A 27105-nucleotide genomic window follows, 5' to 3' on the forward strand; every position below is an offset into this window, starting at 1 on the left:
AGGTGTAGGTGTAGGTAAGTATATTATACATACATAAGAGAAGAGTTAAAATGTAGTTCCTCTATAACATATTACAATACTCTTACTAGATACCACAGGCTAGCAAATAAAAGACTCGGTGATAGGAATAGGTTAATGCTTTTGGAATTGTTAGCCAATGAGTTCTCATAGACCCCTAAATAGTACAGGCTATTATCAATGTTATTGGTTACTCTGAAGAACTCAATATTAAGACCCTAATACTGAAGAAACCACATTCTTAAATATAAAACATGAAGAAGTTTAGTTGGTATTCAATTGGATACTTCACCTTTATTGCTAGTGTTCATAGTGCTGGGAGTTGCTTTGTACATTACCAAAGGAGAAAAGTAATTTATCGTCTTACCCAGTTGTCATCCTGTGAGCAACAGCAGCATCTGGTCTGACAAGACATGCCAACTGGTGTGGCATGAATATAATGAAAGTAACCAATCACTTTCTGGTTAGATTTAGGTCCAGCACAACAACATAGCACTATTATCCCTGGAACTATTATCAGGTCATAAGCACTAGGAAAGAATGAAGCATTGATATTCTGCTAAAAGGACATCGATTAACTCAATTCCTAATAACTTATCATTATACCCATATATTAATTCATCTCTTAACTCTCATCAGAAAAGTATGTATATGCAGGAGAGGTTAATAATACAGAAAACTACAACTAGCTAAAATGCAGAGAATAAGAGACTGCAGAATGCTCAGCCCCATATGGGACATCTATATCATATCTCCTCCTACTACAGTTAAGCGATCACTACAGAAGAGGGGCATAAAGATTCTAAAGAGCCAGAGGTAGTGGATAAACACTAGGAAACAGTGTCCTTCATATACTGGACACATATAAACTAAAAGTGATTTTCATGGCATGCATAAAGCCTCCAGTACACACTTAAGTATGACAAAAATCTCAGCATGGAGGTCAACATGAAGTCCCACCTCTAGTTGAGGGGCTATTGGCAACTGATAGCTGTTGGAAAAAGAAGTAAGTTGCCTTTAAGAATGTTGCCCCTGAAACACTCCACTGCTGGTGGGAGTGCAAACTCATACAGCCATTTTGGAGATCAGTATGGCGGTTCCTCAGGAAAATGGGAATTAGTTTACCACAGGACCCGGCAATCCTCCTCTTAGCCATATACCCAAATGATCCACATCCATGCAACAAAGACATGTGCTCAACTATGTTCATAGCAGCATTATTTGTAATGGCAAGAACCTGGAAGCAACCTAGATGCCTCTCAACTGAAGAATGGATAAAGAAGATGTGGCACATCTATACAATGGAATACTACTCTGCAGAAAAAAATAATGGAATGTTGAAATCTGCAGGCAAGTGGATGGCACTTGAAGAAACCGTCCTGAATGAGGTCACAACCTCATTCAGTCACAAAAAGAGGAACATGGTATGCACTCGCTCATATATGGATTTTAGACCTAGAGCAAAGGACCACCAGCCTATAATTCACACCACCAGAGGAACTAGGATACAAGGTGTATTCTAAGAGATTAATATAAGGTCCCTCACAAAAGGGGGAAGGGACAAGTCCCCCAGAGCACATGGGAAGTGGGAGGGGCAGTGAATGGAGAGAGAAGTAGGAGAAAGAGAGGAGGAGGAGAGGAAAGCGTGTGAGATTAGGAAGATTGAGTTAGGGTAGGAATAGAAGACAGAGAGAGAGAGAGAGAGAGAGAGAGAGAGAGAGAGAGAGAGAGAGAGAGAGAGAGAGAACATAAAAGAGTTATCCATTATTGGTTTGAAGAGAAAACTGAATCTAAAGAAAGGTCTAAAGACTAACAATTTGAGCAACCATGGAAAGGCTACCATAAATGCCCTTCCCTGATAGTGAGATCAACAACTAACTTATCCACCATCATGGAGCCCTCATCTAGTACCTGTTGGAAGCAGAAGCAAACACCCATAACTAAACACTAAATTAGAATCCAGATGCAGAGGGAGAGGACAAGACCAGGTTGCAGAAACACATAAAGACAGCTGACCTGAACAAGGAGGAGCTAATGCCCCCCCCCAACTGATAGCTGGGAATCCAGCATGGGACTGACTCAGACCCCCTGAATATGAGTCTCAGCTAGGACTGAACAGTCTAAGGGATCCCAGACAGTGGAACCAGGATGTATTCCTGGTGCCCAAAAGGACCTTGCAGATACATCCCGCATGGAGAGATACTCCTTTAACCTAGAGACAGGAGAGAAGTCCTAGTCCCTACTTCAAATGACTTGACAGATTTACATGACCCCACCTGGATAGCATAGCCCTACATGTGGAATTGGGATGGGGGGATGGAAGGGGAGGGTGGTCAGGGTGCATGTGAGGGGGAGAGAGGGTAAGAGGGAGGGAGAGAGAGAGGGAGAGAGGGAGAGGGAACTGGGATCGACATGCAAAATAAAATAAAAAATAAAATTAAAAAATAAAATAACCAATTACATATGTAAATGGGGCCAAGAAACTGAATAATGAGGCTGACAGACCCAGAATTGCACAGATTATAATTTTTTTTCTTTTTTCTTTCTTTCTTTCTTTCTTTCTTTTTGTTTTTTTCTTTGCAGGCTTATCAGTAGAAGAGTGGCAGCTCTGTGATTCAATAAGATAAAAACAGTTTACATAATGTTCAAGATAAAAGTGACTTAATTGAAGCTAGAATGTACCTGGTATACTTTGAGCTAATATAAATAAAAATGTTGGGCATAAATTAAAAAACAAACAAAACAAAACAAAAAACAAAAAACAAAAAAGAATGGTGCCCCTGGTAAGTTGACAATACTCTAGCAGAAGGTCACACATCCAAGATATATGGGTAGTAGAAATTGAACTTGATTGGTAAAAAAGTGATTATTTTTCCTACAAAGTTGAGGGTTGGGTCTTAGAGGAGTTGGTGGAGGGAGTCAATATGGTTAAACCACATTGTATGAAATTCTTCAAGAATTAATTTTTTAAAAGAAAATGTAATTTAAAAAGAGAAGACTGAATTGAAACTTGAAAACAACAAGTCTATTCAACCTATTACAGTTATGAAAGGCCTAACAAACAAACAAGGCAAAGGAAATGTTAAAAATTTTAAAAAACCTAGATGCTGAAAAAATATTATGTGAATGATATTTGATTAATTGATGATATTTGAAATTGAAATTGGGCAATATATAATAAAAATCATTGGAACATAATACATTTTCTTAATTTGAAAAAGAAGAAAACATTCTCATGGTTAGCAATGGGAATCCTTGAGGTTTCTATTTTTTCCCCATTCTCTGCCTCCCTTCATCCTTCCTTCTATCCCTCCATTATTCCTTCTGGTCTTTGTCCTTTATTATGTGCCTCCTCCTTCTGAGGGGGCTCTTCTGATAGTCAAACCCATGGTTTTGATGACACATAGTTAAACAAGCAAATGGTTATAGAATGGTAACTATCCACTGATCACCGCACAAATACAGCACAGCTCCTGCTCACAGGGATGACACAGTACTGAGGAAGAATGAGGACAGAATGACCCTTGTGTGGAGGGAGCATCTCAGTATGGCTGCAAAGCACACCTGCTGTGACAGCATCCTCAAACAACTTGTCTAGAGAGAGACTCAGCTTCTTCTTAGACATTTAGCTGAAGAGGGATGACTCATCCAAACACACAGAAGCTCCCATGTATTAAGTGCTAGAATCAGAGGAGCATTGATTCAGCATATATCAGACATTCAATTCTCTCTATTGGAGATGTCTGTCAGATTAGCAGTGTTGCTCATTCCATTTCTTGCTGTTTCCATGTGATGTATGTGGATGCCTCCAGTTTTTCTTGCATGGTGCAAATGTGAAATCCCAAGAAGCTCACAGTCTAGTGAAAACATGCATTTTGTAAACAGATGTCTCCAAAGGCTACACATGCTCTGATAGATGTATCTATAGAGCAGAAGGTCATAAAGGATTAGGCTATGAGGGCCTAGGGAGAAAAGTGAGTTCCATAACTTGTTCTATGATACTCACTCAAGTGCTGTAACACACATTTACATGTGGATATAGGGCACACATAAATAAATAATAAGTGAACTATAGTAAATTTTTAAAGAGGGAAGGCTAATTTTATTGAAAAGTGGTCAGAAATGATTTTACACAATAGTTTGCCCTTGAATGCCCTACATCCCACCCCCAGGAAGTACTAAGAGGTTACTCACCTTGTTATGGGGCAGCTGGTACAGTCTTCTTGAGTTGGTCCCCAGCAATTGGCACACGAGGCTTCACAGATACGGCAGTGGCCTTGCTCATCAATATATTCTCCTGAGGAACAAAATCTAGCTGCTTACTGTATTCCACATAGCAAGCCTGCCTGGGCTGCCAGGCAGGGAGCAGCCAGAGCTCTTGATGGCTACTTGAGCAGTAGAAAAAGACTAGAGATGGTCACAGTTCAAGTCAAGCAGTGGCCAGGACATACCTAACCATGCTTTATGGGGAACGATTGTAGGTTTGGGGGCAAGAATGGAAGTAGAGTTTTGGCTGCAATTTGGTAGATGTAAACTAGATGTTATTCTGGAAGATTACCAGTGAAGAGACAGAGGGTGTTTTCATTCAGTTGGCAGGTTTGTCTTTCTCATAGGAATACATGTCTAATCTTGCCACAGAACTCAGTGTAGCTTCACAAATTTCTCTTGAACATAGGAAATCACCACCACAGCAAAAGGGTAGAGAGAGGTCAACCTCACCGAAGACATCAAAGGCAGGGTAGCATTCAGTGAATTCAGCCCTCCCCCTACACCACATTCTTTCTCCCTTGCCATTGAAAAATGAAAAAGAAGAACAAACCAAACAATGACAAAATCACAATAGGAGAGTTTTCTTCAGCCATATCCCAAACACCATATTTTGTTTTCAATGTTTGAAAACAGATAATCCTCAGAATAAAATGTTGTCAGATTCTGGCAGATCCATCCCCTTCCCTTGGCCCAAGACCACTCCCAAATGTGACAGCTGTTTAATCATCTGTAGCTTGTCAATTTGCTTACTACTGCAAATGATTAGGTAAGATGATATAGTTATGGCTTAGTCAACCCACCTTGTTGATCCTCTGAGATTACTACTGGCTTTACTGTATAGTTGCACTCAGAAAAGCTATGGAAATAGATGGATGAAGATGGGGCAAGCCAGCCTTTACCTTCCTCACAGCTTTTCTGGACTACAGATAGGGAAGTAAGCCTTCAATACAGAATTCATTCACCTGCTATAACTAAACCATACTGAAAGAAATGAAGAACTTGCTAGCGTTAGCTCTTCCATAACAGAAAATGCCTTTCATGGAAATGTGTCTTTCACATAAAGTCTATTAAATTGTCTAAGTGAAGGGGAAACAGGCATGTTCAGAGTAAGGCAGACATCTTTGAGCAGCTTAATTTCTGTTAAGTGTGTTGGGGAATATTACTATATAAATATTCCTATATAAATGTGTATTAAATTTGTTTATGCTGCATTTGTTTAACAATGTAAAGAGCTGTTGCTATGTATGCCTAAGGCACCTGATTGGTCTAATAAAAAGCTGAACAGCCAATAGCTTGGCAGTAGAGGTATAGGCAGGGCTGGCGGGCAGAGAGAATGAGTAGGCAGGAGAAGGAGGGAGGAGAGAAAGAGAGAGAAAGAAAGGGAGATGCCAGGGTAAACCAGCCAGCCAGATACACAGTATGACATACAGAATGAAAGAAAGGTAAAAAGCTCTGAGGCAAGTTGTAGATGAAGAGAAACAGGGTGATTTAAGTTATAAGAGATAGTGGAATTAGCATAAGATAAGGCTAAGAATTCATAACTAATGAGTCTCCATGTCATGATTTGGGAGCTGGTTGGTGGCCCAAAAGAACACCTGCTTCAATAGTGTGAACCAGGACTCTAACAGATAACTTCATGATGTAGTTGTTGTTTAGTTGTTCTTTACTTGCAAAGAGTGATCTGTGCTCACAAAATGACTATACACTAGGGAAAACGAATGCAAATGTATGTGTTGGCGATCATCCATGCTATTTGCTTGGAAAATGGTCAAGTGGCCACTGAAGTACAGTTCTCATGTGTTTCATGTCATGCTCTCTGATGATGTCCGCTTTCTCTTTCTTGGGGGCATCTTTTACTAATCACATAAAGGCGTTGAATGGTGTCTTAGTTTCTTCTCCTTTTGTTATTGCTGTAATAAGATGCCTGACAAAAGCAAGTTTAGAAAGAAAGGAATTTTTAATATGCTTCACAGTTCAGGGTGCAGTCTATCATGGCAGAGAAATCAGAGTAGTGGGAGCCTGAAGCACCTGATCGCCTCATGTTCACAATCAAGAAGCAGAGAGCAATGGATGCTTGTGTTCAGACTGCATTCTCCTTTTCGTTCAGCCTATGTCTTAGAGCCAGGTAATGATGCCACCCACTTCTAATGTGGGTCTTTCCAGTTCAATTAACCTAGTCAACGTGATCCTTCATGGGCACATCAGCAGGCTAAATCATCCCTCTCGGGTGTGCTGTTTCCTAGGTGATTGCAGATCTTGTTAACTTGATAGTCAACACCAACCATCACAAATAGACTAGTTGCCTGCTAATCACTCAGCAATCTCAAAGCAGAAAGAAAGCTCGGACTTCTGCTAGGTAGGAGTGGTGCTGAGTCTATCTCATCTGACATCAGCCTCCAATATATGCAGCCTGCTTTTAATTGGTTCAGGATCTCCTGTTCCATCTTTTATTTGTTGCCCTTGCTATATTATCATTCCCACTGCTGTTGTATAAGGCTCAACCATTTGCTGGCTATGGCATCAGCCTGGGGACCAACATAATGAAGAGTAGAGGATTGACAGAGGACTATGTATGAAGAAGCAGAACTCACTGACAGGGACCAGTGCAAATAATTTGTGCTTGTAGATAGGAAACACATGTGCATTTTTCAAAAGATATATGCTGAATAGAATAAGAATGAGATAAAGTCACAGAGAATTCAAAAATCCCGCAGAAACGGTATTCTGGAGAAGCTGAACTCAGCACAGATTCTCCATTCACCTACTTTTTTGGATGTGTTTGAAACATCTACATACATGATAGGCATTTGGCTGAGATGTAGAAATACACAAATTTAAAAGGCCCTGCTCTTATATTTTCAAACATTTTGAGTATCCTGTGTGTGTGTATGCAAGTGTGCCTGCATGTGTGTGTGTATGTATTTGTGTGCACGTGAAGGCCATAAGTCAGTACCAAGTGTCTTTCTCACATATTCACCATCTTAACTTTTTTTAATGCAAGGTCTCTTTCTAAATTAATAGTTTGGAATCAGCTAGACAGGCTGGCCAATAAATTCCATGCATACTCCTACTACCGCCTCCCCAGCACTGGGATTTATAAAGTGTACTTGGTGCACCTGGCTCTTTATGTGGGTGCTGGGAATTGAACTCACATCTCCACATAGCATTTTGTGTAGTCTCTGTGTAGTATGTACCTTACTGATTGAGTCATCCTCCAAGGATGGTCATGTTGAGGGAATAGTTGCAAATCAAATGCTATGCAGGGACCTTATACTTCCTTAGAGTGTCCTAAGTCAAAGTCAGAAGAGGAGGACACACAGGGAACTCTGCTACTTTGCAGACCTAGAGGTAGGCAGGTACTTTGCTGCCATACTGCTTCCCACATTGTGATTTGTTCTTCTGATTCCCCATCTTCATCCACTTTAACCTCCATGACACAGCAGAGCTGATCTGCCTCTTGTCAGTATGAAATAATGTTGTGATCGAAGGGTATGCTGAGCTAAATTCACAGCTATCCTGGGCCATACACAGCCTGCAAGCCACACGTTGGATGCTCAAGAAAGCAGATCCAATGCTAAGGTAAGAGTTTTACTTATGTACATCTGCTCTGCTGGGTCAAGAGCTGTTTGGTGGCTGTGAGAGTTGTGCCAGTTGTACACCCAGATTTTCATAACTACAGATGATGCATTACTAGATCAAGCAAGGGTTATTAGGATGTTCCTTTGAAATGTTTATTCATTCACTTATTTTGTGCATTTGTTGTTGTTGCTGCTTATTTGTAGATGTCTCACCATATATATGTCTCACCATATATCAGGCTAACTTGGATATTGTTCTATATCACAAGGCCAAGCTGCCTTGTGATCCTCTTGCCTCAGCTTCCTGAAGAAGAGTGAGCATCATGTCCATGTGGGAAGTAGTAAATTCTCCCTCCTTTTCTTCAGTACTTTGGCTATGTGTTGATCTGCTGAACTGTAATGGCCTCCATTCAGCACTCAGAGATCTAATGACCACAGAGCATTGCTTAGCTCCAGAATTTTGTAAACATGATCTAAGGCAGTGGTTTAAACCTTCCTAATACTGAAACCTCCCAGCCATAAAATTATTTTTATTGCTACTTCATAGCTGTGATTTTGCTACTATTATGAATCATATATAAATATTTGTGTTTTCTGATGATCTTAGGCAACCCCTAAGAAAAGGGTAGTTTGATCCCCAAAGGGGTCTGGATCCACATGGTGAGAACTACTGATAAGCACATGCTCTTACACAATCTCACTCCCTTGCATTCTCCACTTGGGCTGGGCCAAGCTTTCTCCAAACCTATGTTCTACTCACACTTGCTCAGAAGGAGACATCTTCTGACTTGATGGTAAGGTGTCTGAGTCCCTCAGTTTCCTCTTTCTCAGTACCTAAATGCTTTGTGAGATCCTCGACTGTCTTTTTATCACCTGTATTTGAGGAAGGTGTATCTTTCCTCCTGGCCATAGTCAACTCTCCATTCAATGCTTTCATCTTCCTTTTCTGGAATATTTCTAGCTAATCCCTCTGTCTTCAATCTCCTCTTTATGTCTCCATCTTAAAACATCCGCAAAGATTCTCCCCTAAAACCTTCCCAAGCCCCTTCCCTTCCTGATAAGTGACTCCTCAAGGCTGTTTATTTTCCTCTTGTTACTTGGAAACAAAATGGAGAACATTTTGTGACCTTGAAGCTTACATAAGGGAGTCATCAAAGGACAGCTAAATGGTTCATCCCCCTGCAGTCTGCTCTCCTTTTCACTTTAGAAGAAGCACTGGCTTTACACTTATAGCAGATGATGATAGAGGGACCTGCCCCATTTTCCATATTTTTGTAGATGTCCAATTAGTCACATAAACAACTGCCCTCAGTCCTTGCATACAGGCACAAGTTTTCCCCTGAACATTTGGAACTGGAGAAGTCAGATTCCAAGGACTTAAGGAAGTTTTTTTTTCCTTTATTGGAACAGCAAATTCTTGTCATCTGTCTTCATTGCACAATGAAGCTGAATGTTTATGACAGGCGTGATATACAAAATTCTTAGAAGAAGTCACTTTTAGCAGATGTCAGGAGCCAGCATGTTGTTCACCTGGTCTACAAGCTCTTCTTTCTGGCATCTTCATCTATTTGTATTATGTTCAGACCATATTTCTCCCGTGACTGGAAAGTTTCTGTTACCCTACTTCATTCTTTTCCTGTTTTACAGGGTTTAGAGGTCACTGAGGAAGTGGGTTCATGTGGGGAGGAATGATGCCTTGAAATTTGAAGCTTAAAAATGAATGCCTATAAATTTAGAAGTGTACAAGCAAGTGACTTACTCCACCCTATAAACTGGGACTATATAGAAATTCATATGAGGTCCATCCAGAAAAGGTGAAAATGTATTATATCATCCCCAGTTATAAAACATAATCCAAGATATAATAATAGACGTTAGGTACACATGGCCAGACAGTGAACTAGTGTTTTCTCATTCTGTTGGTGTGTGTGTCTCTCTCTTTCCTTTTCCTTCCTTCCTTACTTTATCTCCCCTCTTTTGGGGGGCAGGGGGACAGAGTCTCATGTGGTTCATTCAGGTTGGCTTTAAGCTCACTATGTAGCAAAGTGTGACCTTGATCTCCTGATCCTTTTACATCTCCTATTCAGGATTTTAGACATGATATTTTTGTTTTCTTTTTAGAAACACTATATCATTATTGATTCTAACAAAGTCTAATACTTGAGTAATAGATTATGAAGTGAGTTCCAAATATCTTTTTTATCAAAGTGGCTAGTCAGTGGAGAGGAATAGGTACAGGGAATCCAGGTGCTCAGTGTTGCTGGTTGCTTCATTGAACAGCCTGGCTGTTGATTATCTGCAGTTTTCTACCTAAGGCCCACTTATGTGCCTTATCACCCAGGTTCCAGGAACCATGTGACTTTATTGAACAATTTCACACTCTCAGGTGCTAATTAAATATACTATCTCTTTGCAAGGAAGCCAATACACAGCTTCCAACTTAAAATGCCATTGTGTGAAGACGATTTTCATGAAAAAGAACCATGCATTCATTGTTTTATGCCAGCTACAATAAATGCTTGGCAACACTCTCAACTAATTATATGCTAATGAAATAAGTCAGTTTTTAAAGCCTCGTTAAGCTGATGTTTTATAGCAGGGCTCAATATACGAGGCCATCAACTGAGACTGCAACACCTTCAGTTTAAAGTCTCCACAGTCTCACTCAGCCTTAAAGGGGAAGGAGATTTGAACAAGGTCTACAAGAGAGATGAACTTTGAAATTATTATATCAAGTGAAACAGGCCAGTCACAAAAGGACAAATGCTTTATGAGGCCCCTCGAGTAGTAAAAGTCATAAGGACAAGAATGATTATTTCCAGGGATGATGGGGTGGGTGATGGGGAGTTACAGTTTCATGGCTTCAGAGTTTTAAGTAGAAAAGATAAAAGTGTTCTAGAGATGGATGGTGGTGATGGCCACACAACCATGCCAGTGAACACATTTGCAACGATTCAACTGAACTCTGAAAATGACCAAAATGGAAATTTTTATGTTATATATATTTTACCACAATTAGGAAATCTACCCAATAAGTGTGCTCCTTAATGGATCAATACCAATATTAACAAAAACAAAGCCAGTTCAGGCTTTGGGGAATGGATAAAAAGCACTGATTATCTTAGGGTAGAGATCTGTCAGGTAGAGGCTTGAGAGAGGTGACATGCTAGGAAATGGGTACACAGACAAACCCATCAGAAGTGAGACATCTGGCAGAGGTGACCCTCAGGATCCACTACAGGCAGAATGAACCAACAGGAAGCTAGAAGAGTCCCACCCACCTCCCTAGCCTGGCTGTGTCTCAGTAAGGTTTGGGGTCACGCTGCTCCTGTAACCCATTCTCTCAGCACTCCCTTTGGAACACCTCTCTTCCCATGGGATTCTTGGGTTGATGGTGCCTGTGATTCAGGGTCCTATGGCTCTCTCATTTTCAGGCTAAGCATGGCTCTGTGTGCTATGTTTAGATACATGGTATGCTATTCTGGCACCCTTGGGGTTGGCTCTCCTGCAAACTGGATGGGCCATAAATTTTAGATCCAACACATGCAAATATTTAGCTCCCTTCAGCTCGTGTGTTCTTCAAAGGGCGTAATGAAGAGGTGGCCTTTCTACTTTCCACCCTTGATGGAGCCCTGACCACAGTAACACTCTCAGAGAACATGCCCACAGTGAAGTTTTGGCCAGTACACCTGAATGCAGGGGGGATGCTGCAAGCGTACAAGCTTCTATTCATTGATGCCTTCCATGTTACAAGTGTTGTACTATATAATATTTAGTCCAGACAGAAACCTCTTTTGTGAGTGAGAAACTGAGGCTCAGAGGGATGGAACATTTTGCATAAGTTAATTCAAGTAGGGAACTGACAGTTGGGCTGTGCCTCAGGAACTCAGAGCCTAGCCCATGCCCTTTTCATAACATGCCCCTTGGAGGGATCCAATTGCCCTTTCACTGTTCCCAGTAGTTTTGCTGTTTATAAAAAGAAAGGAGAATGTGCCTTACTTAAACCGCTTGGTGAGGTAACAGCAGTATCAAAGGGAGGTAACCATGAAAATAAATGGAAAGAGAACAGGCATGTTGCACCTACTGGATTTTTAAAATGTATGTTCTCAGATAAAATGGCTCCTCTGTATTAAAAGGCCATTTTAGGAATCAAACCAGCTGAGCCTCTTAAGCAGTTTGTTTCACCTACTAGGCACCAAGCCCTTCAAGGAAATTCAAAGTATCAATTTCTATTAGTAAAGCAAATTCATTAGAGCCCTATAAAAGGATCTCTCTCTCTCTCTCTCTCTCTCTCTCTCTCTCTCTCTCTCTCTCTCTCTCTCTCTCCATCCATTTTGGAGTGCTGGAGATATACTGACATACATTTCCAGGATGGACAGGAGTTTGGATGCTGCTGAAATGCTGTCTGAAAACAACATAAATTCACTGCTCGAGAAATAGCTTACAACCAGAATACCATCTCTCTAATCTCTAGTTTAAAAAAATCTATGACATATACAGGTTCTTCTTTACCATTTTCTTAACTGAGTCCATTTAGTGTTGCCTCTGTGTTGGCGAGGGTTCTTAAGTCCCTGGATGAAAATGCTATAATTAAACAGGCACAGGCAGGGAAAATCTGCACCATAGCCCTTAACGTACACCCTACAAAACTGGAACTCAGAGGCAGAAAGTGGAGTGTGGTTTGTCAGGGGCTGAAGGAGGGGAAGATGGAGGAGATACTGATCAGTTAGTCAGAGGAATGAATTTGTGAGCTTTGCTGTGTGGCATGTGGACTATAGCTAAAAACAATGCACTGGAAATCTGAAAAAACCAAAGTACTCTGTAAGTGTTCTCACTAGAAAACAAGTATAGGAGGCCATACATGGATTAATCAGCTCAACTTAGCCATTCCACAAAGTATACTTTTTTTAATGGGTTGCAAATATTTTATTTACTTATTAAATTTGTGTGTGTGTGTGTGTGTGTGTGTGTGTGTGTGTGTGTGTGTGTGTGTGTAAAATTTTGAGACAATTGGTTCTTTCCTCCTACCATGTAGGTTTTGGGGATTGAACTCTGGTTTTCAGGTTTGGTGGCAAGTGCCCTTACTCAGTGAACCATCTTGTTATCCCCTGTGCCATGTACTCTGCTAATGTGCACACCTTCTGTCCATTAAGGAGGTGGCGAGAGGAGGCAGTGAAGTAAAACCAAATCCAAGTGGAGGAAAAACATGGGTATAACTTATCTGCATGCAATTAAACACAGTGAACTTGCAGAACCCAGCATGTCCTGTGGATGAGAACAATGTGCTGTCTGTCTGCCCTTCACCCATTTTCTGTGTGCACTCTCTTTTTTAGAGCAGGGAATTGCTATGTCTTGGGTTTCAGAGAGAACAGTTCATTCTATAGTGTTGGGAACATGAGATAGCAACTTCTCATATATTGTCAGACCAGAAGGCAGAGTAAAGAAGCAAGGAGGACAATGTACCCACCTCAGTGACCTTCTCCCCTCTGTTAGGTCCCACTCCAAAAGGTTATTTAGCCTATTGAAACAGCACATCATCTAGAGACTGAGTGTTCAAACATTTGAGCCTGTGGGAGACGTTTTGAACAGGCATGTAAAATTTTGTGACTCTATTGAGTGGGACCATCTTTCCATTCCTGTAAGCGATACTAGAACCTTCCCAGGCTCTAAGAGTATACTCGTTCTCTTGACTCCTGAGGATTTTTACCCTCTGCAGCGTGTTCTGTTTGTGCTTGCAAAGGTATGGTCTTGGAGAGGGGAAGGGGCAGAATCTGATGCATATGCTGCTGGATTTTGGTACACAGTAACCAAAGTAAGTGGCCATAATTCAATCAACTAATTGTTTTAACCTTCTGGGAAGGCTCTACAGCTGCAAGACACAGGCCTACGAGGACATGGGAAGCATTGAGGAAGTGAATGACTAGCAAAAACTGAGTCCAAGGATGTGAGTCTGTCTCACTGAAGGTGCCAGCTGGCAAGAGCAAAGGTATCCTACTGAATATTGCTATGTGTAACCTCAGGGCAGCACCTGCTGTCAGGCCCAAGGGGCACCTCATTTCCTTCCTATTTGGGGTGATGATGGTAGGTGACACTACTAGGAACACAGTCCATGGAGCCCACCAAGCACTTCTGATGTCGTCAAGAGAGCCAGGGTACATACAGATGTTGAAAGCTTCAAGTTCCTCCTACAGAGTGGACTAAGAACAAAGTGTTTCCTGCTATGGCTCAAGTTCTAAAACAACGATGGTCTATTATCATCCACTTCATTTCCACAGCAATTCAAAGAACCTTCCAACCTGATGTCAGCACGTGACCTTAACCTAGGACAGCTGTTCCATTCCATGGGGCTATAGGGAGGAATATCTTTAAATTACCCCCTTCCTCTTCCTCACTAAAGAGTAAGTGCTGGTTTACTTTCCTCCCCTCCCAAGCCTCCACTGGCTCCACATGCACCCAAGTCTCAGGCAGCTCTCAAATTAGGAGGAAAGAGAAATCCCTAGCAAAGCAGACCCCATGCCCAGGACTAGCACGGCGGCCCAGCCCAGCTCTAGCAGTTGGCAGCTTAGTCTTTAACTGGGTGGCTGTCAGCATCATCACAGGCATGGGTGCTGATCTTCAGAGATCTGCTGGCTTATCAAGTGACAGATTTGTGAGGAGCCTGGAACCCCAAATAGTGACTGGCGGAACGTGTTGTTTGTCAGGTTGCCGTATGCTCCATTGGGAGTGACCACACTGTGCTTTTCAAAAGAGCCTAAGAGTGGTATGTAACTAGAGAACTGAAGAGTGTTCAGTGTTGTGTGTCAGCAGGACAGGGAGCATCACACTGTGCAAATGAAGAAAACCTGGTGTCACTCGACCTAGGGTTGATTTTAGAGTTTCTTCTCCAGCTGTATGAAATTAATCAAACACATATTTCCCTGACATCCCTTTTCTGTGAAATGTGGACAAAAACCTCTTGTAGCGTATGGTAAGGATTAAATGGGAAAACAGATCTCAAGCACCTTGCATAGTTGATGGCCAAATGCTATGATTACCAGGTACTTCAATTATGTCACCCCATTACATTCCTGTTAGCAATGTGGCTAATGTTTACTTGAAGCTTCATTTGTCCAAATTAGCAATTCAATCCTTAGAAGCTAACTCTCCAGACAGTCTTCAAACCCTGCCAGACTATTCCAAATTGAGGTTTTTTTTTTGCCATTCCCGAGAGGAATTGGATAATGTATTGGCTACATATGTGGGTGGCAATGAGGCAGTGAAGATGAATGACCCTGTGGACTGAGGACACTGACCTCTGGAAGCAAGTGAGCTGCAGATATAGCCTACACATGTTATTTTATTTATTATTTATTTTGTTAACTGCTCTTGGAGACAGCCTCTTTGTATCACAAAAATTTGCTGCAGAAAAACACAGAGCTGTGGGTGTGGTCTTCTTAGGCAGCTGAGGTCAAAGTCTTTCAGAGATGGGTTCAGCTCTGTTAGATGAGGGTACCATTCCAGGATGTTTGGTCCCTCTATAGAGTAGTCATTAGTCATGGGCTACTTTCTGTAGGTATGAATGAATGAATTTTGGTTTTTAGGTCTCATGTAACCCAGGCTTACCTTGAACTCTAAGTAGCCAAGAGTGACCTTGAACTCCTGACCTCCCAAAGGCTAGGTTACCAATGTGGTAACCATGCCTGGTTCACTAGCCTCTTTGAGTGGGGAAATGACATCTACTTCCTTCCTTGGAAGCTATAAAGACCAGTTGTATATTGTTCTCTCTTGATGAGATGGGGCCTGTAAACAGGCAAGCATGGGAGTGAGATACTGGTGTGTGTGCAGGCCCATGTCTGTGTGAGATGTATGCAGGAGCAGACAGGGTGGGCAAAGCAATATCAAAGAGTCCTGGGCTTAGAAAGTTTCACCTGTTTCTCTTCCTACCAGTGTCCTGCCCTTCTGTATAGAATAAATTTAATTATAGCTTGAGTCTATCTAGAGCCTTATGTGGTACTAGAATCTATGTGGCCTCATCATAGGGAGGGTGCCCTTTTCTTCTCTTCAAGTTTCTTCTCGTCCTCATTGTATGCTTTGGTGATGGTGCAGTCCTCTCCCCTCTCAGGAAATAATGTCATCCCTCAGTTAGGAGCCAGATGTAGAGGCTTTCAAATGTAGATGTAGAGTGAGAGGTCCTAGTTGTAGATCCTATCCTTTCCCTGCTTAGCTATGTGACATTGGTTGGCCATGTTTTGGAGCCTCTTTGAGCCCTGGTCAATTTATTTGTAAGATAGAAATAATCACAGCTGTTTTATGAAGAGCTCAGGATAGTTAAATTATTTGTCCCTTGAAATGTGCTTTAAGAGCTAGTCATGTCGCCTAGTTGGTGGACTGCTGGTCTAGCAGGCATGATTTTTGGCTTTGGTACTAGCCAATAAGGAGTGGGGAGGCAGAGGCTGGTGGATCAGGAGTTTGAAGTCACCTTTGACTAAATAATGGGTTCAGGGCTAGCCTGGGTTACACAAGACTGTCTTTGAAACTCTTTGAAAGATATAGAATTCTAGTAGGTGCTCAAGTAAACACTAGTTCTTGCTTTCTCTATGAGCACAGCCCAGGCTCTAAGATCATCAACAGAGAAGTAACATGGTCTCTACAGGCCCTCAAGTTCCAACACCCCAATCAATGTTTGTTATTATTATTTGATTTGCTGGGGATCAAGCCCAGGGCCTTGAGCATACTGGCAAGCACCCCGCTGTCCTTCAGCTAACTTCACTATTGTCTGGTGATTTTGAAGGATTCAGCTTTCTTTAACTTCTCAAAATAAGACTATTGTTCCAATTTTGTATTTCTCTGTTCATTATTCTGCCCAGAAACAGGGAATGCTTCTTATGCTCTTGTTGACTTAGAAGTACATGGGTAAATATAAATAAAATATCTAAAAAAATCTTCAGCACAACTCTTCAGGGACCATTTAGAAAAATGGACTAAAATTTTTATTAAGTACTTTACTGACTTTTCATAAGTAAACAGCATTGACTATATTTGATTGGCACCAAAGTCTCTTATCTTTTACCCAGTGCCTGGACTTATAATCCCCGAACAACACAGCCTTAGCTTTTCCTGTTTTTTTCTTCTCCTTTAGCCAGTTTGTACTTCTTCCATGCCTGCTACTGCAGGAAGTGGTTGTTTTTATTCCATAGTAAATGTTGATCTTTTACAAATTTGTCTTTAGAAAACTGCAACCTAAATTACTCTAGACAGTTGCATAAGCCAAAGACATTCAAGTTCTCCCAGCCCACAGGCAGCTTTTCCCAAGCCTGTCAGAGCACATTTTGGCTAGTGGTCACAAACAGAGCAAAGGATTGAACTCTCCAGGAGAGTTCGAGGCCCCAGGCAAATCGCACCATGTAAAATCTGTTTAAGATGAATATCAGAGCAGTCTTGAAAGCAAAGAGGAGTCAAAGCAGGTCAGACAGCAGCCAGAGGGATTTGGGCCTAGGAGGATGAGGAGGAGGAGGGCCTGACTCACCAACTCTGCCTCAGGGAGGAATCAAGGAACCAAGTTTCCAGAGAGCAGCAGGCTACCTCAGCCCATTACACCCATCTACTCAAAGTAGATGAAAGCCATGGACAGGACCCTCAAAACCCACAACTACCTAACACAAAACCTCACATATCTACTCCTAAGGGAATGTGACACAAGTGGTTTAAGAAGATCCAGTGACTCCCAAGATGAATGCTAAGGACTAATTTGGGGTAAACTTGCCATCTTAGATACCTTAGTCATGTGACTCAGAACTATTGCTTTCAGGTAATTTTCTGGGGTGTGTCTATTCTTCCCCAAACACACAGAACCAGCTCACCTCAATAACCCCAAACCTACCACGTAGTCAAAGTGAGCATGCAGCCCAGAGCTGCTGGTCTTGAATGTATCTATCCCTACCCGACAAAAAAGTAATTTCTTGCTTAGTTTCGGGATCACTGCAGGAGATGGAGATTGTAACAGGATTGTTCCGTGTTCTTTGGGAAGAATTAATGACAGTCATTTGCTTGTTGAACTTCAGTATGATTGACTTAGGCCTGAAAAGATGGCTATGTTTAAGTAGGTAAAAAGGAAAAATGGAGACTATTTGAGGAGAGGAAAGGGAGGACAAAGGCTTGAGGCTGGGATGAGTGAGGCATCCAGAGGAGAAAAATGAGTCTGGGGTGGATGAGGCAGAAGCTGCAACCAGGATTTGAGGAAATGAAAAGGGAGTTTTGATAGAGGCCATAGACCGATCATGAAATGTCAGCTATCATCAGCATATCTGTCAGGCCAAAGAGAGGCATTAAAGTTTCAAGAGTCATAAAAATCTAACCTAGGTACACATGGCAGAGGCTCACCCTGGGGAAAGGAAACTGGGCAAATTGGAAGCAAAGCCTAAGAAATGAACTAGGAGGGGGCTGTGGTGACTCCTGCTTGAGTGAAGGGAACATCTGCAATCAGAATGATGAAGACAGGGTAGCTCCCCGAACACAGACCTGCAGGATCTCACTGGGCAGTGGGCTTTGGAGCTCATCTTCTTCAGCTGCCCCCATGCTTCTTTTCCCAAGGGTTAGGCTGAATTTGCTCAAGATTTCTCCTCATATCTACCTAGTTTTTGAATTAGAACCAAAGGGGAAGGAAAACAGAATGAAGGGAGTGAAGGAGAACCTTACTTCCTTTCTGGAAAGCTCTAACAGAAGTGTCTTTGTAGTTGGTCTAAACACACACCCTAGGTAATCTTGTACATTGATTATTTCAAATGTGGAAACCACAGCTTCAGGGAAAAGCATAAAGTGCGGTATTTATAAAAATGGTGAAGAATCAGATGGTTCTCATCCAGAGCTTTGAGGGGTTGTTTTGGGAGAGCCAGTACAACTCTGAGAGCCATAATTAATTCAGTAACAACTGGGATGTGCTGGCTGGGCTTTTTCTTTTTGACACAAGCTAGGGTCATCTGGGAAGAGAACATTAATTGTGAAAATGCCTCTATTATATTGTGGTGCATACACATCTACTAGGTATTGTCTTTATTAATTGATACAGGAGAGCCCAGCCCCCCCTCCCCCTTGGCAAGTTGTTTTGGGTTGTATGAGAAAGCGGACTGAGTAAGCCATGAAGAGCAGGCCAGTAAACAGAATCCTCTATGACTTCTGTTTCGTTCAGTTCCTGCCCTCACATCCTTGCCTTAAGTTCCTGTCCTGACTTCCTAGCATAATCTAAGTTATAAGTTGAAATAGACCCTTTCCTCCTCAATTTCCCTTTGGTCGTAGAGTTTATTATAGCAAACTAGGGCAGAGGGTGATCTATGGCCTGCCTAGTTTTCTAGTCTGTTTGGATGATTGAATTCTATGTTTTGTGACAATTCTCTGAACAGCTCAAAATTTCACGTAAAGGAATGGCAAATGAGGTCATCATTGTTCTAAAGAAGAATCTGATCAGGTATAATGACAGAGAAATCTAGATGCATATGCTATATCTGCTACCTTATATCTGTGATTTTTGGCTTCACTACCTAACTTTAGTAACTCCTGTTTCCATAGCTACAAAATGGGATAATTATGGACTCTTGATCAATAATCAGTTACTATGACCAAATATCTGTCACAAAAAGCAAACATCAAACAAAAACCTCATAAGGAGAAAACATATTTTTGGGTCATTTTTTTGAATTGCTTTGAGCATGTAGTGTCACAGTATACCAAAGTGGGTATGTATGGCAGTGGGACCTGGTAGAGAGAAGTGGGAAGTGACCAGAGTGTCATGGCCACAATGAAGTAACTTCTTTTGACCAGGCTTCTTGTCTGCAAGAGTCTGCTTCCTTCCAGTAGTGATATAGAAGGGAGGCCATTGCTTCCACACACGTGTTTTGGAGTGATATTCAAATTCCAATTCACAGCGTAGTCCTTCCTCAGAAAGCTGTTATGATAACTATGTGTGTTAAAGAACTAAAAGTACTCAAAATAAAGTATGTATGGTATATAACACACAGTGAATAAATGCTATCACTACTGTTATGTTACCAAATGTTAATGGACTGCCTGCAGGAAGTGAGTGGAGAGAGAGAGAGAGGAGTAAAGCTCATGGTGTTGAACTTGAATCATTAAGGAAATGCTGTGTATCATTGCCAGAGCTTGGGAACATTAGAGAAATCTGAGTGGGATGATCTGGCCACTGATTTGCTGCAGGGCAGCCCCTAGCATCATTCTATCCCCTTGTCCACATGTCACAGTGGCTGTTTTGAGACCTGTTCTAATTGAACTGCTGTGTTCTGTCTCTGAAACACATTTAACAGGAGTTGATAGGGTAAAATGCAGTGCAGGCATTCACAGCCCACTCTGCCTAAAGCCACGCCGTAAACAATCAGGAGCTAAGTTCACTGTTGCCAGATAAAATATCATTTGTGGATGCCAAGACCATGAAAGAAATGTCATCACCTGCCCATTTCCATGGAGAGGCTGTCCCATCCTTGGCCAGCATAACTGTTTGGCAGAAAGGCCATACATCTGTAGACAATGTCACACTCACACAGAGGCAGGAAGGTAAATAGTTACAAAGGGTTGTTATCACCTTGGCTTTAGCTGCTTGGATTTTGTATTTTGAAAGATGGTCCCAAGGGGCAATTCTTCTTAATCAGCAGCCAAGCCTAAGGCTCAGTGAGTGTCAGCAGGTTAGAAGCACAGTGCTCCCGAGCTTGCTTTTGTGGGCAGATGCGTGAGCTCTGCAAACTAGTTAAGAAAGCTTCTTCAGACAAGCTGCTCCCTTCCTCCAGGAAGATGATAATTTGAGTTGGTCAGATTAACCCAAGTTATACAATTCACAATTCGCCTTGCTCCCTGCTTTTTCCCAACTGTGTGTACAGAAAAAAAAAATTGTATTTTGTTTTGGGAGACACAGAGAGAAATGAAGGTAAAGTAGGACTCAGGGATTGGACAAACCATGTCATTTCCAGACTGGTCAAAGGATTACTTTGGGAATGCTGGGAGTTTCTTCTCCTGCATGTCCTCCTGCTTGCTCTGTCCCAAGGATCGCATGACAATACTAGTTTCTGTACATTTCTTCTCATTTCAGGTCCCCCCAGCCACTTTTCCTGATCCTACATCCTCTCTGCCTGCTGGTATCTCCATATGCATACTTTCCAAAGCCATGTTCACCAGACACAGCAACTTTTTCCCATGCTCATGTCCCATTCAGTCTCAGTGGGTGGTATCACCATCAGTTATAGCGTTGGCATAGAGAAACCATCCTTTCTCATTTCCCCACCTCTACTTCTGGTGTTGTCCTTTACTCTGCAGATGGAATGGTCTTTAGCAAACCCCAATTATTATTTGAATCTCACTCTGAATTCCAGCCTAACCTAGAAATCTTTATACAATTCAGACCTGTTCAAACTTGCAGTGATCCTCCTGCCTCAGCCTCTTGAGTGAGCCACAACACACAGTCAAACATTTAAATTCTGTAAAAACAATCCTCCTACCTAAAGTATTTTGTCACTGTTCCTTCCATGTAGAATAAAGTCCTATAGCATACAAGAGCCTTCAAAATCTGGTTGTTTCTCCCGCAGCTTTCCTTGCAAACTATGGTAGAATGGGGGCACTTTGTACCAACCTTGGACATTACCACATGTGTTTAGAAACCTATGCAAGGAATGGGAATCTGTTGTATCTTACCAGAGGCTTTCTTTAGTCTCAGAAAAACCACTCTCAGGTACATAGGGCATTCCAGAAGAAGGAGTGATTTGCCCCTAGGTGTGTCTGTAATCTATGGTGAAGAGTTTATGTATGAAGATCTCTGCTTCATTGTCCTTCCAGAGAGACAATTGGGGTGCTGTGGAATATTTCTTTACACTGTGTAAATATATGTCATTGTGATTGGTTTAATAAAGAAGATGACTGGCCAATAGCAGAACAGAGTAAAGTTAGGCAGGAAAGACAGACTAGGAGAATGCTGAGAGGCAGAAAGGAAGAATCTGGAGTTGCAAACCAGATGCAGAAGGAGCAGGAGATGAACTTTCCATGTTAATAAAGGTACCACCATTTGGCAATAATAGATTAATAGAAATTGTTGTAAGAGCTAGTTAGTAATAAGCCTAAGCTATTGGCCAAACAAGCATTTTTTTTTCAGGAATGTACATCTAATTGACACTACATTGCATTAATCAATAGCTGCACTTTTTGCAAACTGTGGCTATGACAGTCCTGAACAAGAAGGATTTCCTGATTAAGCTACAGTAACTTTTCTGATTATGTATCATTATTCCTCCTGTGGCAGATTTAGGATGACTGTCTCAAAGTAACCTGCAGCTTTCCTGACAACTCCTTGCTCTCTCTCCTGCTAAGAATTGTAGCCCTTTTCTGCTGTATTTTTTTTTAAAAAACCTTCTGCTACCATATCCACCACTTCCACTTCCAGATCCATAGCCACCACCATAGGGACTGCCTGTGCTTCTTCCACAAAAACTTCCCCCTTTCATGGGTCCATAATTTGATTGCTGTTATCCATTATCATTTTCAAAATCATTATAGTTCAAAGTCACCATAGTTACCTCCACCAAAATTTCCTCCTTCATTGTAACCATCATATCCTTCTCCACCACCATATCCACCACCTTGGTTTCCATATCCTGGTCCACCACCACCATAGCCTCCTCTACTACTGTAACCAGGACCACCACCATAGTTGCCACCATCACCTCCAAATCCATTATATCCACCATCACCACCTCCATAACTGCGTATGCTTCCATCGGCGCACGCCGGTAGGATTTGCTGAAGGAGGCAGAGGCAGGAGGATCACGAGTTTGTGGCCAAACAATTTATAGTTAATATAAATATTATAAATATAATATTTGAGAGTAGTTGTAGGACAGAAAAACTCTGCCTAAAGTAGGGTTTCTATGAACTTTGCCCTGAGTTTTTCATAACACTATGATCTAGCATTCTACTATAGTATCTGGTTTGACAAAAAGCTTTCACTGGCCACCCTCACTTCCCTATCTTGCTTAACACATGTCACCACTGATATTCTATTCCTCTCCTAAATAAAGCTCATGCACTTGTTACCTTGTCAGATTCTGGGAGGCCACTTAAGATATATCTCTGTAAAATAAAATAAAATAAAAGATATATCCCTGTGTTCCAAGAGAGTTTGCAATTCCCTAGCTCTTTAAGCACTTTCCCACTTAGAGTGGTTTCTTCTATTTGGTTTGCACTTACTCCCTTCCTTCTTATCCGAGAAAACTCTATTCCTTCATAACTTAAATTCCAAACTAAGCTCCCCCCACCATGTCAGCCTCTTCCTCTTCAACTCTTGATGACCATGCACTCATACAGCTGCACTGACTTCCTCTGTGCTCTGTGGTGCTTTCTATATTCTTGGATTCTTTCTGCACACCTGCTGGTGATTCTGCAAATGGGCACCTTCCCTTTGGTATCTACTACTCTTTGTAGCTAATAATATTTCCCAGAATTGCAGATTAGTACTTGTCATGTGACACACTGATTAAAATATTTTGTCAAATAAACAAGTTGACATGTAGGAAGTTCGGAATTCAAAGGGGGGAAAACCCTGTAACCCAACAGCAGGAAGCACCACAAAAAGAGCTTCCTTCACTCACTAAGCGTGTAATTACTAAGAGCCTAATATGTTCCAGGCACTATTAGGCATATAACATGAAGCAAAAATAAAACCACAAACACAATTCCTACAAATTGTGGTTGATGAGTGCAGTTAGTGGGTACAGGGTGCCATGGATCTGAAGGCAGAGAATAAGTGAGTATGGGAGGAAGCCATAAGAAGGATAGGGCTACCAGGAGAATGTAATGGGATTCAGAAACCAAAGCTGTGAACTAAGATGTTATATGCATTATGCTGGAGTAGTTGACAGGGTAAGTTCAGTCCCATAATCTCGATTCCAGTGGACTAGATGGACACAGGCTTCACAACACACTACTTCTATCTAGGCACAAGATATCCATAAATCATGGCCACTTGTCTAGACATGCCTGCAATGAATCCAATATTAAATGCAAAATTCCTCTGCAGCACAGAAGTTCAGTGCCAACTTATCGAAGTTCATGGAGCAAATGCTCTCAGCTGGCAGAAGTATAGCAGAAAGGGATGCTATGTTTCAAGAGATGAAACTATGCATTTAGGGAGGCAGAGAGTTCCAACCAAGAACACATTACAGTTGCCATCCACCACTATCAGCAAAATTACCCAGATTGCACAAACTTATAGCACTAGTAATTGGAATAATTACTCCCTAATATTATTAATAGTTAACACACCAGTTTTACCTTTTATAGATTTTAATATAAGAAGAACTACAAAAAGTAAAGGGCAAAATAGAATCTAGGGGTGTAAGAATATCTTTTAGAGAAAATTATTTGAAAGCAAGATTCTGAGAGATCTGACAGGTCACTATAATGTGAGGCTCTAAGAGCCAAGTCCTGGAAACATGAATCATAAATGTTTCAATGAGGAGGAAATGCAGGAGGCTCTAATCGGAGGCAGAGCCACTTTTCAGGGACATCTCTGGGTGTCTGGTATTTAAGTGTCCATAAGAAGGATGAAGCTTTCAGGACTTTGAACCAAGGACCCACAGGTCACTGTAGGGATCAGGATAACAAGAGGATCAATTCCCAGCTTCTTTGCAGCTTCCCCAAAGGAGCACAGCTTATGATCTGGACTCCTTTGCATAGAATCTAGAGTTTCTCTGCCACCAGGACATCTGTCTCATTTTGTACCCAAGGCGGCATTCAAACAAGCTTGACACTTCCTAGGTGCTCCAAGCTGTTTTGTATCTCCCTGCCTTTCTGCCTCCTGCCTTAGCCCTCTCTTACTACCTACCCAGGTAACCTACACATTGCTGTCTAAGAAGCACTGTAGGGCATTCCTTTCTAATTCCTTCCTTCTTTCTCCCTCCCTCCCTCCCTCCCTCCCTCCCTCCCTCCCTCCCTCCCTCCCTTCCTTCCTTTTTTTTTTTTTTTCCAGGCAGGGTTTCTCTGGGTAACAGCCTGGCTGTCCTGGAACTCATTTTGCAGACCATAATGGCCACAAATTCACACAGATCCACCTCTGTTTCCTGAGTGCTGGGATTATAGTCATGTGCCACCATGCCTGGCTTCCAATTTCTTTTCAAAGTATATATGATCAAACCTTTATGACTTTATCAGAGTATTAAAGCCAGAAAGGTAGGGAATATCTCTATTTCTTCTTGCATTATACGTCAAAGTTTAATGTACAGTAAGTGTTTATCGGTGTTTGTTGATTCAATAGGGCTAAATGCATTAATGTTATTTAAATGTAAAACATTGTATTGTTAAAAACCCAGTGGACATTTCTTTAGTGACTCAGTGGGTAACACTCTGCAATATTTCCCTGAAGGTATATTACTATTTCCATTTCCATATTGAAGACAAATGGTAGCTGAGAGGGTAGAAGAACCAAGTGTAGTAGGCTAAATAATGCCTCTCAAAAGTGTGGTGAACATGCCTCATGAACATTACCTTGCATGGCAAAAGTAATTTGCGGATGTAGTTTCATTAAAGATCTTGAGATTGGGATATTATTAGTAATATTGGCTGGATCAATGTAATCACCAGCATACTTATGGGAAGAAATAGAGTATGTTTGATTAGAGAAGAAGATATTATAATGACCAGCAGAAAAAGAGTTTTAAAGTACTGTTATTAGCTTTGGCAATGGGACCATGAGCAGAGGAATTCAAGCAATGCATCTCCAGAGATTGGAAAAAGCAAGGTCTGTGCAGAGTCATGTGAAAGGTGAGCCCGCTAACACTTCGCTTTGATCCAGTGAGACCCAACTACTGAGTTCTAGAACTGGAGAATACATATATATTGTATTAAGGTACCAAGCTGTGGTCATTTGTTACAGTGGCTATAAGACACTTGTACACCAAGGCTGTGAACTGGTGTGGATGAATCAGCAGATAGCTGTGCTCTTCTTACTTGGGAGCTCTGTGTCCACTGAACTGTGTGGTTTGGGACGAATAACTTAATTTCTTGTGGCCATGGCCAAAACTACCTGGGCAGCATCCTGCAGGAGAAATGTCAGGTTACTACTGCTTTTGAAAGGAGGCCAACTGAACACCTGGATACTCACTTAGCATTGCCTGTGGTTGGTACATCTCTGGAGAGAGGCATTGGCTCTACACTGCCTACCACTCAAGTGTTGCCATGGCAGCCCTGATGGAGCCACATTTTAGTCTCCGGTTGTGATTGGTGTCTGAAATATTAAAAGCTGGCTTCTGGCTGGTGGGTTTGGGGAAAGAGCTTCCATCTTGAGAACCCTGACTTCATCAGTGGATGAACTCTTAGATGGGTGCCTGATGCGAGGGTGCTACTAGGAGGTGGTGGAAAGTGGGGTGCAGGGTTTCATTGGAAGAAGTATCTTAGAGGAATGTACCCTGTAAAGACACAGCTTGCCCCAGCTATTTCCTAGATCTTTCTTCTTCCTGGGCAGCCTCTGCAGAATGGTCCTATCATGCCCACAGCCTCAGTCCCACAGCAACAGATCCAGCTGGTTTTGTACTGAAGTCCTGGTCTAAAATAAGTCTCTCCTTAAGTGTGTGTTCACAATAAGAAATAGTAACCAGCAAATTAGGAGACAGTAGGGTGATGGCAGATGTCATTCTGTAAATATGTTTCTCATACTGGGTAATGAATAAAGCACTGTTGGCCAATAGGAAAGCAAGATAGGTGGGACTAGGAGACAAGGAGGATTTGAGGAGTCAGCATGGAGAGACTGGAGAGAGCCCACTCCTCGGTAAGACGAGACCACGTGGAAACACTTAGATTAATAGAAATGGGTTAATAATTAAGACAGAGCTAGTGGATAAGAAACTAATAACTGGTCAATAGCATTATACCTAATACAGTGTCTCTGTGTGTTATTTGGGGCTGGCTCCGTGGTGGGTCCAGGCCAGCAGGAGAAACCTTACTCCTTACAGTAGGGGAAGGGTGACTATGGGGTGCATTGTGTCTTATTGGAGTCTTAGCTATGCTGTCATTGTTGTTTCCTTTCCATACGCAAGGAAAGCTGGGGACTAGAGAGAGTCAGTGACTGGGTAAAGATTACTTGGTGAGTCGCAGAGCTATGACTTGAACCTGAATCTCTGAGCCCAATTAGTGGGTCTGCTATTTAACACCCATGTTGGTGATTCCCAAGATAGGACCAGTGGTATCTGTGTCAACTGAGACTTCATTAGAAACAGTATTC

At 41.8% G+C, this 27105-nt stretch overlaps 1 protein-coding gene across 1 annotated transcript in view; it reads right to left on the minus strand.

Annotated features, from left to right (window-relative positions):
• Pcsk5 (proprotein convertase subtilisin/kexin type 5) overlaps positions 1-27105 on the minus strand; it is a 409247-nt gene that overhangs the window by 91532 nt on the left and 290610 nt on the right. Inside the window, exon 21 of the mRNA XM_051194065.1 lies at positions 4213-4315. Coding sequence (XP_051050022.1) covers positions 4213-4315 — 103 coding nt within the window. The remainder of the gene's footprint in view (positions 1-4212; positions 4316-27105) is intronic.

Source organism: Phodopus roborovskii, unplaced genomic scaffold (genome assembly GCF_943737965.1).
Source record: "Phodopus roborovskii unplaced genomic scaffold, PHOROB, whole genome shotgun sequence".
Lineage (NCBI taxonomy): Eukaryota > Metazoa > Chordata > Mammalia > Rodentia > Cricetidae > Phodopus > Phodopus roborovskii.